We start from the raw sequence: 12,300 nt of genomic DNA on the forward strand, positions 1-12,300 counted from the left end.
CGCACCTTAGTAAAAGGACCCCATAATTTGGGAAAAAAAAACCCTTAGGAAATCATATCCAGAGTATAGAGAATAGGACCGTATGCACCCTATGCAGCTACTTAAGGGCCCTTTAACTAAAGTGGGATAAACTATTGCACTTACCTCATATGAGATGCAAAATTTACTATAAAATGAATTCTCTTTTGGAGGCGCTGCCAGCACACATCCTTACAGATACCACAGAATAACTGTTTACTATACAATAACCTCTTAGTTCTATAATTGTAGCCCTTAAATGTAAGCACCATTTACACGCTAAGATTATACAGGGTGGGCCAAAAGTAGGTATACAGCAGTGGTCTCAAACTTGTGGCCCGCTAGGTACTATTTTGAGGCCCTCGATATGTTTATCATAATCACAAAAGTAAAATAAAAGTTTCTTGATCATATGTCTCTTTAGCTATAAATTACAATACAATAATGCCTTGGAATCCGAACTTAATCCGTTCCAGAACCCTATTCGAATTCCAAAGCGTTCGAGTTCCAAGACAATTTTTCCCATTGAAAATAATAGAAACTGGATTCATCCATTCCTGGGTCCCACAAATGAAAATTGTAACAGTAAATACACTGGATTTTAAAGTACAATATTAACAAATACAGTGGTACTTTGGTGGGGACTGTACTGCAGTGTGCTCATGTCACTGCGGGTTGTGCAGGTGGTGATGGTGCGCCCCGGCTCCCGGGTGCTGGCTGTAAATCAAACCGCCGCCACCATTACCGTGCCCAAAAAGGCACTGTTGGCCCTGCCACTCCTGGACGCTGACCCCCCCCCAGGATGCCGCTACCCCCTCCGCCGGGACTCTCAGGTGCAGGCCCACACCTGCCAGACTCACCCTGACTCCCATGCTCCCCCTGAGGCCACCAGCACTGCTCCCTCCCTTCGCGATCGCCTCCTCCCCCCCTCCACTGACCGGCCCTGTCCTTACCCATGTGCCGCCGGTGTTAGAAAGTGCCTATCGCCAGTTTTCTGCTGGGCTGCTGCTGGGTCTTGAGCATCTGCACATGCTCAAGGCCTTCTGGATCTCACCCTCATCGAGAATCCCGGAGAGGGTGAGATCCAGAAGGCCTTGAGCAAGTGCAGATGCTCAAGGCCCAGCATAAAACGTGCACTTTCTAACACCAGCGGCGCACAGGTAAGGACAGGGCCGGTCAGTGTGGGGGGGGAGAGAGGAGAAGGCGATCGCGAAGGGAGGGAGCAGCGCCGGTGGCCTCGGGAGGAGAAGTACTGCCAGTGCAGGGCGTTCGGATTCCAAAGCAGAGTTCGGATTCTGGGACAAAATTTGCTGGAATTTTTAGTTCGGATTCCAAGTTGTTCGAGTTCTGGGACGTTCGGATTCCGAGGTACCACTGTATTATTATTAAGACTTAGCCAAAAGGAAAGATTTATAAACTATAAAGAGTTTTACCTCATGTAATAGTCATTTCTTTAATAAGACATTTTTTTTTCTGAGGCCCTCCAAGTACCTACAAATCCAAAATGTGGCCCTGGAAAGGGTTTGAGTTTGAGACCACTGGTATTCGGTATTTATTCATTATTTCCTTTTTATTTCACAGGTGTTATGAATAACATTCATGTGAAGTTTTTGTATCAGTTACATCCTTTTGCTTTTATTTGATTATCATTCAGTAACATATTATATCTATTCAATACCAATACAATAAAAATAAATAATGAATAAATGTTGATAAATGATGAATAAATATTGATGTCTTTAAGCTGTGGTGTTGGAGAGGACTTCTATAAATCCTATGGACAGCTAGGATCACCAACAAAAATGTTCTTGATCATATAAACCAAGAGTTATCCCTGGAAGGCAGATTACCAGACAGAAACTGACCTGTTTTGGACATGTGATGAGGGCAAAGTCACTAGAAAAGGAATGGTCAGTGGTAAAAGGAAGCAGGGGAGACCAAAGGCCCATTGGCTGGATACCATCAAGAATGACACAGGAATGAACAGCAAGCAATTGAAAGAAGCCATAAAAAAAAAGGGAAGCATGATGAGGACTGGCATATAGAGTGTCCAAGGGTCAGATACAACTGAATGGATAGTACCATGTTTCTCCGAAAATAAGCCCTAATCACCGGCAGCAGCGCCCCCCCCCCCCCCCCGAGCACCCCCCGCTGACCCTTCCATCTCTCCCTCCCATGTGATCCCCGACTACAAGCCAAAATACCTGGAAACAAATAGCAGTGTCTGCAGCACAGGCTGGATAGCGGCCTGCCCTTCTCACACCCAGCCCTTCCGTGCCACGTTGCTGATGACATCATCAGTGATGCGGCAGAGGAACGCCCGGACGTGAAAAGGGCAAGCTGCGATCCAGCCTGTGCTGCCGACATTGCCGTTTGTTTCCAGGTATTTGGGCTCACGGTCGGGGTTCGCATGGGAGGGAGAGATGAAAGGGTCAGCAAGGGGGGGTGCGGGCAGCAGGGGGGATTGGATGGATAGAAAGATGCTGCACAGGATGATGGGAGGAAGGGGGAGGGATAGAAGCTTCAAGGGTTCTGCTACACAAGGGATGGGAGGAATAGAAGCTGCAAAGGTTCTGTTGCATAGGGGGATAGGGATAGGAGGGAGGGAGGGATAGAAAGATACTGCACAAGGGAATGGGTGAGAGGGGAGAAAAGATGTTGCACATGTGGGGGAGAGAAAGGAAATAGGAACAATTGGGGTGGAGGAGAGGAAGGGAAAGATGATCATTGTACATGAAAAAAATAAGACCTACCCGAAAATAAGACCTAGTGCCTTTTTGGGCCCAAAATTAATATGACAGTGTCTTATTTTCAGGGAAACACGGTAGTAGTAGTAATACCTACTTTTGGCATGTAGAATACTAGCACTTATTTATTTGGCTTGTGAAAGTAACATTCATACATGTAAGTGCCAGCCAGGTAATAAACAGTTTAGTGTACTCTCCCATAGATAGAACATAACATAAGAACATAAGCAGTGCCTTTGCTGGGTCAGACCAGAGGACCATCATGCCCAGCAGTCCACTCACGTGGCGGCCCATCAGGTCCAGGACCTGTATAGTAATCCTCTATCTATACCCTTCTATCCCCTTTTCCTTCAGGAAATCATCTAATCCTTCTTGAACCCCAATACCGTACTCTGTCCTATCACACCCTCTGGAAGCGCATTCCAGGTGTCCACCACCCTTTGGGTGAAGAAGAACTTCCTAGCATTGGTTCTAAATCTGTCCCCTCTTAATTTTTCCAAATGCCCTCTCGTTCTTGTAGTTTTAGAAAGTTTGAAGAATCTGTCCCTCTTCACTTTCTCTATGCCCTTCATGATCTTATAAGTCTCTGTCACGTTCCCTCTAAGTCTCCACTTCTCCAGGGAAAAGAGCCCCAGTTTCTCCAATCTTTCAGCATATGAAAGGTTTTACATACTTTTTATCAATCGTGTCGCTCTTTTCTGGACCCTCTCGAGTATCGCCATATCCTTCTTAAGGTACGGTGACCAATATTGGATGCAGTACTCCAGATGCGAGCGCACCATCACCTGATACAACGGCAGGATAACTTCTTTCGTTCTGGTTGTAATACCTTTCTTGATAATACCTAGCATTCTATTCGCCTTCTTAGAGGCCGCTGCGCACTTTGCCGACGGCTTCATTGTCTTGTCCACTATTACCCCCAAGTCCTTTTCTTGGGTACTTTCACCCATTACCAGCCCTCCACACGTGTAACTATACTTCGGGTTACTGTTTCCTACATGCAAGACTTTACATTTCTCTACATTAAACTTCATCTGCCATCTTGTCGCCCACTCTTCTAATTTGTTCAGGTCCTTTTGTAAATCCTCACAGTCCTCTTTAGTCCCAACTCCACCAAATAGTTTGGTGTTGTCTGCAAATTTTATTACTTCGCACTTCGTCCCTATTTCTAGATAATTTATAAATACATTGAACAGCAGCAGTCCGAGTACCAACCCCTGCGGAACACCACTCGTGACCCTTCTCTAGTCCGAGTAGTGGCCCTTCACTCCTACCCTTTGCTTTCTACCCGCCAACCAACATTTATGCCTGCTTTTTACACGGTATAAGTGATAGCGCCTAAATGTTCTACAGTGGATTCTGGGTACCCAGATGATGCTATAAAATTCAGGCTCAACACCCTGCATTTTAGTGCCCAAATGTGGGTGACCTTTATATAATTTCTCCCAAAATGTACAATACTTATAGGATAAATGCCCTTACGACCAGATTCTGTATACTGAGGCCAAAGGTGTGCGTGTAAATCTGTGCACATTGTTTAACAAGCCAGTTAGTGCCGATAATTGCCAATTAACAATCAGTTATTAGCACTAATTCAAATTTATGCACACAACTTTCTAAGCATATTCTTTAAAGAGGTGCACGTAAATTCTTGTAGTGTGTGGATTATAAAAGGAGGCTTAGCCAGGAGAGGAGCATGGGCGGGTTATGGACATTCCTGAAAGTTAGGTGCACTGTTATAGAAAATGCCTGACCCACGCACCACTTAGGAGCAGGCATTTAGGCCTGGGGTTCATTGGCATAAATGCCTGCACCTAAATATTAGTTGTGCGAACGGGTGCTGTACGTGAGTCTATAAACTGCTTAATTCTAGAGGCAGTTTGTAGTATCATACTAAGTACCAATCTTTTCAGTGACAATTTATTGCCCACATATATAGAATTTACCTCTTACTGCATCCTATTTAGGAGGTGGTAAGTGTATCAACACTCTTTGTATCAGTGGCATGTTGTGAATGGTAAGTAGCCATGCACTAACTGCAATGTGCAATGCATGCCTAGTTCCCTCTCATAACGTGCCCATTTCCTGACCCATACAGACTATACACTAGGAGTGAAATTCTATAAAAGGTGCCTAAAGGGAGGTGCAACATGGTCGCCTAAACAAATAGGTGCCCAAGTTAGGCACCTAACTTAATTAGTGTATTGGCTTCAATTATGAGCTCATTACTGAAAAGAATAAAAATGAATTTTGTGATAGGCATCTATCTTCTTAGGCGTGATTCTACATAAGATAGGCGCCCAGCTCCAAACTAGGCATGTTTAGGGGCAGAGAGGCACCATTAGGCGTGATTCTCTAAAGCACAGTTCTTCAACCGCCGGTCCACGGACCGGTGTCGGTCCGCAGAAAATTTTTGCCGGTCCGCGCAGGGCCGGCAAGATTGACTCACTTCAACTTCCTGCTGGTCCGCGTAGGGCCGGCAAGATCAACATGTGAAGCGTGCGCTGGGCCGGAGAGATCTTGGGGAGCCTCCGACAGTGGCTTTCTCCCCTCTCTGCAGCTCTCCTTTACTTCCCAGCGCAGCGATTCACGAAGGCAGCCTCAGGGCTTTTGCTGAGTCGCGGCTGCCTCTGATGATGCAACTTCCTCTTTCCTCAGAGTCTGTGCGACCCAACAAAGGACCTGAGGCTGCCTTCCTGAATTGCTGCGCTGGGAAGTAAGAAGAGCTGCTGGGAGGGGAGAAAATCACTATCAGAGTCTGGGAAGCTGCTGGGCAAGGGAAAAAATGGGACAGCTGCTACTGGAGAGGGAGAAAGAGAGATGCTTCTGGGAGGGGAGGAGGGAAAGGAATATGGGAAGCTGCTGGGCAAGGAAAAAAAGGGACATCTGCTATTGGAGAGGGAGAAGGAGAGATGCTTCTGGGAGGGGAGGAGGGAAAGGAATCTGGGAAGCTGCTGGGCAAGGAAAAAAAGGGACAGCTGCTACTGGAGAGGGAGAAGGAGAAGGAGAGAAGCTTCTGGGAGGGGAGGAGGGAAAGGAATCTGGGAAGCTGATGGGCAAGGAAAAAAAGGGGCAGCTGCTACTGGAGAGGGAGAAGGAGAAGGAGAGATGCTTCTGGGAGGGGAGGAGGGAAAGGAATCTGGGAAGCTGCTGGGCAAGGAAAAAAAAAGGGACAGCTGCTACTGGAGAGGGAGAAGGAGAGATGCTGCTGGGAGGGGAGGAAGGGAAGAGAGTTACTGCTGGACAGGAGGAGGAGGGAAGGGAGAATGAAAAAAGGAAGGAAATAGCTGGCAGAGAGATTAGAGGAGGGGAAGGGGAGACACAGGCATGAGAAAGTAGAGGGATAGGATGATAGGAAGGGGTCAGCAGAAAAATAAGCAGAGAGGGACAACGATGATAGATCTGGTGTAGGAGAGATAAAAATGAAGAGAGCAGTGAAGCTGGAATGAATCATGTAAAAAGGAGAGAGGGGGCACAAGCTGGATGGAAAGGGGAGAGGGGCATAGAAAGAAGACAGATACCATATGGAAGGGGGAGAGGACAGACAGTGGATGGAAGGGGCAGATGCTGGATTGAAGAGACAGAGAGGGCAGACGCTGGAAGGAAGAGAGTGAAAAGAAGATTGAAAGCAGAAACCAGAGATGACAAAAGGTAGAAAAAAATAATTTTATTTCTATTTTGTGTTTAGAATATATCAGATTTGAAATATATATCCTGCTAGAGCTGGTGTTAGACATAACTGGGGACTGCAAAACCCAGGCAGTGCTTCTTTAGCTTCCAGCTGGCTTAGGGCGCTCTCTGACCAGGGGACAGTTGCCCTAGTTGCACTCCCCTAAAACTATTCCTGTCATGTGTGACTTTAGTATTCTGTTAGCATGATATTTCTGTGTAGCATTCTGTAATAATTTGGCTTCTTCAGTTTTCTTGATAGTAGAGGGGATATATGTGAAGGGGAGGGGAGCGGAAACGGGGTTTTTAAATTTTAGTCCTAGTAGTTTGCCGGTCCACAAAATAATTCCGTGTAAAAAGATTGAAGAACACTGCTCTAAAGTACTTAGGCACCTATAACATAGGCTTTTTAAAACCCTGGCCTACATTGTAGGCGCCTACGTTTTTGTTAGGCGCAATTGTGTAATGGGCTCCTAGGTGTGATTGACATGAAATAGATGCCTAGACTTAGATGCCTATCTTTTTAGGCACCCAATTACAGAATCCATCCCTAAGGACCTGATTTTAATAAATAGTGCCTAAGTTAGGTACCACTAGAAGTCCTCATAGAGGGCGCTTAGCAATGCTTAAAAGAAATCTAAATGTAACTTTTTTGTTAATTGGTGTGGTAATTGACAGCGCCATTAAAAAAAAATTCATTAGAGTTATGCAAGAATATTCATGCCTTACATTACGATGCTTAATGACACCTATCTGGTTAGGAGCAGAGAATAGGCATGATAAACTTAGGTATCACTAGATGTCTGAGTTAGGCACTGATAAATTGGGCCAGGTAAAGCCTAGCCTAATATATTGGCACCAACCTCTAGGATATCTAGGGACGCTAGGCACCGCTAAGCGTGATTCTCTAAAGCAGGGGTGCCCAATAGGTCGATCAATCTTCCTCTCCCCGATGTCAATTCTGCCATCAGAGAGGAAGTTCGGGCCAGCCAATCGCTGCCTGGCTGGGCGGAACTTCCTCTCCAATGGCAGAATTGACATCGGGGAGAGGAATGCTGGTCGGCCCGAAGCAGGGAGAGCATGGGGCGGTGTTGGCGTCAGATTTGGGGCCTGTTATCCATTGGTGGTGGTTTGGGTCCTGTTACCTGATGGCAGCGGCAGTGGCAGTGGCTTGGGGAAGGGCAGGGAGAAAGAAAGAAAGGGGCAGGCAGGGAGACAGAAGGAAAGAAGAGAAACAGAAAAAAAGAAAGGGGGCATGAAGAGAGAAAGAAAGAAAGGTCAGGGAGAGAGGAAGAAAAAGTTGGGGGAGGGAATGAGGTGTGGAGGAGAGGAAGCATACAGGCTGAAAGAAAGATTGGATGCACAGTCAGAAGAAGAAAGTGCAACCAGAAACTCATGAAATCACCAGACAAGGTAGGAAAAATGATTTTATTTTAAATTTAGTGATCAAAATGTGTCTGAATTTATATCTGCTGTCTATATTTTACAATATGGTCCCCTTTTACTAAACCGCAATAGTGGTTTTTAGCGCAGGGAGCCTAATTGTGTCGAGAGTACCGCTGGGCATTCAGCTCAGCTCCCTGCGTTAAAAACTGCTATTGTGGTTTAGTTAAAAGGGAGGGGGGTGGGTATTTGTCTATTTTTGTATGGTTGTTACTGAGGTGACAGTGCATAGAGTCATCTGCTTTGACCTCTTTGAAAAAAACCCCGAAATAGGAATGATAATTAACAATTCTATGTGTACAGTGTGCGTTGTGTTTTTTTAAAATTTTATTGTTGGTAGATCATTTTGACTTGGTCATTTTAAAAATAGCTCGCGAGTCAAAAAAGTGTGGGCACCCCTGCTCTAAAGGATGCCTAGAAGTTGATTGACAACCGCACAGAGCAGCGCCTAAAATTTAGGTGTCTTTTATATAATCAGGCCCTCAGCGCATGAGTTAGCATATGAAATCATTAGCTAGCTGCACATCTTCAATCATGTGTGAACATTACATTACATTAGTAAAAGGGCCCCAGTGCTTCTTAACGCTTAAAATTTCTTGAAAAACTAAAGTTTTTAATCTGTTTTGCCTTCTTCTATTCTAAAGGGAACTTTCAATGATGCAGATGATCCAAGTACGAGTATTGGAGCCTATCATTATATGCTGGAGTCAAACATGGGGAAAACAATGCTGGAATTTCAGGTATAAATGAATCCTGATCATCATTATCCATGGTAGGAATTTGATGATTGACCGAAAAAACCATTGCCATCGAAACCTGTAAAATATCATGGAAAAAAAAATCTGTAAAGCAGATCATCAAGCACAAAATAAGAATGATGATTAGCTCTATGAAATAAGGGCCATCATACATCTGCTGAGGTATCATTTGTATATCTGTTACAACTCTGTCACATCAAAGGAATAGGAATTTTGCTAATGTCACCACTGAGAGGGTACAACATTATCTAGAAAATAAACTCTATGGTAACGGCTATCCTTTCCCGATTATTCATAGAGCCTATATGTAACATGTTTTATCTTGGTTTGACTAAGACAAGGTGTAGGGTGTTGCAGCAATTGATGATCTCTGTTGCTAGGTTGATTGCTGGTATACCCAAAACAGCACGTATTACCCCAGTTTTGAAACAATTGCACTGGCCCCCACTACAAGAGCGAATACGTTATAAGGTGCTTTTGACAGTCCACCAAGTTCTATATTGATCTATTGCATTATATTTTCAAAATCTTTGGAAAATTTATCAACCAGGTAGAAGGCTGAGGTCTGAGGGAGGGATGACAAGGAGGATAGAGTTCACTATGTAAGGACAAAAGCATCTATGTTTTCCATAGCTGCAGTGAAACTATGGAATTCTCTTCCTGGGACATTGAGACTATGTATAGATTGTCTGACATAAGAACATAATAATTGCCGCTGCTGGGCCAGACCAGTGGTCCATCATACCCAGCAGTCCGCTCACGCAGCGATCCTCTGGTCAAGGACCAGCACCCTATCTGAGACTAACCCTACCAGCGCACATTCTTGTTCAGCAGGAATTTGTTTAACTTTGTCTTGAATCCCTGTAGGGTGTTTTCCCCTATGACAGACTCCGGAAGAGCGTTCCAGTTTTCTACCACTCTCTAGGTGAAGAAGAACTTCCTTACATTTGTACGGAATCTATCCCCTTTCAACTTTAGAGAATGTCCTCTCGTTCTCCCTACCTTGGAGAGGGTGAACAACCTGTCCTTATCTACTAAGTCTATCACCTTCAGTACCTTGAATGTTTTGATCATGTCCCCTCTCAATCTCCTCTGTTTGAGGGAGAAGAAGCCCAGTTTCTCTAATCTTTCGCTGTACGGCAGCTCCTCCAACCCCTTAACATTTTCCTATCGTGTGTCCCGGCTGACGGGACATTCCAAAAATGTCATTGCCATCATATGTCCCATGGCATGGGCCATACAGTACACGATAGGAACACAAAATATTTGAATTTACAAACTTATGACTTATTTACATTATGTTTACAATAGCCGTAAATGATAATGGTGAATAATACAAAACTTTGCTAAAATAATTACGATTGGAACCAGCGTAACGTAAAATTTATTACGATAGGAAAAGGTTAACCGTCTTAGTCGCTCTTCTCTGGACCCTTTCGAGTAGTACTGTGTCCTTCTTCATGTATGGCGACCAGTGCTGTACGCAGTACTCCAGGTGAGGGCGCACCATGGCCCAGTACAGCGGCATGATAACCTTCTCTGATCTGTTCATGATCCCCTTATCATTCCTAGCATTCTGTTCACCCTTTTCGTTGCCGCCGCACATTGCATGGATGGCTTCATCGACTTGTCAATCAGAACTCCCAAGTCCCTTTCTTGGGAGGTCTTTCCAAGTATCGCCCCGGACATCCTGTATTCGTGCATGAGATTTTTGTTACCGACATGCATCACTTTACACTTATCCACGTTGAACCTTATCTGCCATGTCGATGCCCATTCCTCTAGCCTGATTATGTCACGTTGCAGATCTTCGCAATCCCCCTGCGTCTTCACTACTCTAAATAACTTCGTATCGTCCGCAAATTTAATCACCTCGCTTATCATACTTATGTCCAGATCATTTATAAAGATGTTGAAGAGCACGTGTCCAAGCACCGAGCCTTGCGGCACCCCACTGGTGACGCTCTTCCAGTCTGAGTATTGTCCATTTACCCCCACTCTCTGTTTCCTATGCTCCAGCCAGTTTTTAATCCACATGAGTATTTCACCTTCGATTCCATGACTCACAATTTTCCAAAGTAGTTGTTCATGCGGAACCTTGTCAAACGCCTTCTGAAAGTCCAGGTATGCAATGTCGACCGGGTCACTCTTGTCTATCTGAATGTTTACTCCCTTGAAGAAGTGCAGCAAGTTTATCAAACAAGATCTGCCTTTGCTGAAACCATGCTGGCTGGTCCTCAAGAGACTGTTGGAAACTCAATTATTTGTAGATGCTTTCTTGTAATACATGAGGGATGACATTGATTTTGATATGATAATCTGGTAATAACAAGTGTATGAGAAAATCGAAGAATGGGAGGCTATTAATTCTGATATAGTAATTTTGTGCTAATAAGTTTAGGAGAAATGCAGAGAATTAGTGTCGTTGATACATCTGAGCTATATGTTGTTTGTGTCAATGCTATGTATGTTCTTATGTTAACTGATTAGATTTAGGCGGTCTATACATTTAAAAAAATAAATAAAATATTAATTGAGAATTGCTCGTATGGACTATACTCAAGGTGAGGGCACACCATGGATTGATACAGAGGAATTATAACATTCTTAGTTTCATTTATCATCTGTTTCCTAATAATTCCTAGCATCCTGTTTGCTTTTTTGATCATTACTGCACACTGGGCAGAAGATTTCAGCATAGTGTCTATGATTTGGCCCTAGGACATTTCTTAATTACTTTTTTCTAGTGACTGACTGAAATGCTGGTGATGGTGGCGCCACTGTTGCTTGAGAAAATAAGAGTACCTAGTTCGTGTCTCTTTTAACTGCTAAAACCTCACAACTTTTAAAAGTCTTTTATAATCCAACATTTCTAAGGGAGCTACTAGCAAAATGTGACTCTCTGAAGAAATGTCTGGTACCTATGGTGTGTATCTGGCAGTTGTTAAAGACCTTATTAGTTGTGGCAGCTTTTGGGAGGCCCTTCTTACAGTCAGATTCCAACCAGAGATGGTCCAGCAGGAGAATCAAGATGGTGACGGCATGCTAACAGCTATTCTGAAGTGCTCTGTCTTACCTTGCAAACATGTTACCTTAGCGGTTTGCTTCTTCAGGGAAATATGCCTTACACTAAACGCAAGGGTTTGCTCTAAATGGACCCCTCTACATCCAGACAAGCAACAATGGAACGCTTTTTAGGTAGTTCTCCATCTGTTCTGGGAGTGGAGTTGCCTGCATTTGCCTCGGAGGAAGGAGCCTCCAAGGTTACAGGGATAGAAATATCATTATCTCCTCCTGCTGCCCGTTTGCCACCTCGATCGACACTGGAAAATGTCAAGAGCGCGACTGCTGAAGCCCTGATGTACATGACGCAGCCACATGGTGGGGGCTCTCACATTGAGCAGGACAGCGAAATTTTGACTAACTTGAGAGCAGGTGAATCCCGCTCTTCGAAGGCGACGTTAGAAGCAATATGGACTACTTTCCAAAGGCTTGAAACGGCCGTTAACAAATCTTCTGAAAAGTATCAACAATAGTGAGTAAACTTGACAATTTATCACTATCTGTTCAAGCCATAAAAACTGAAACTCATATTAAATTTGAACAAGTGAACAAGGAACTGGCTACATTACAAAACCTAATAGGTAATTTTGTAAAAGATAAGA

At 44.3% G+C, this 12,300-nt stretch overlaps 1 protein-coding gene across 2 annotated transcripts in view; it reads left to right on the top strand.

The window, feature by feature from the left end:
• LIX1 (limb and CNS expressed 1) overlaps positions 1-12,300 on the top strand; it is a 182,177-nt gene that overhangs the window by 134,321 nt on the left and 35,556 nt on the right. For both annotated transcript variants that reach the window (XM_033914140.1, XM_033914046.1), the window contains exon 4: positions 8,522-8,617. In XM_033914140.1, the coding sequence (XP_033770031.1) occupies positions 8,522-8,617 (96 nt within the window). The remainder of the gene's footprint in view (positions 1-8,521; positions 8,618-12,300) is intronic.

Source organism: Geotrypetes seraphini, chromosome 1 (genome assembly GCF_902459505.1).
Source record: "Geotrypetes seraphini chromosome 1, aGeoSer1.1, whole genome shotgun sequence".
Lineage (NCBI taxonomy): Eukaryota > Metazoa > Chordata > Amphibia > Gymnophiona > Dermophiidae > Geotrypetes > Geotrypetes seraphini.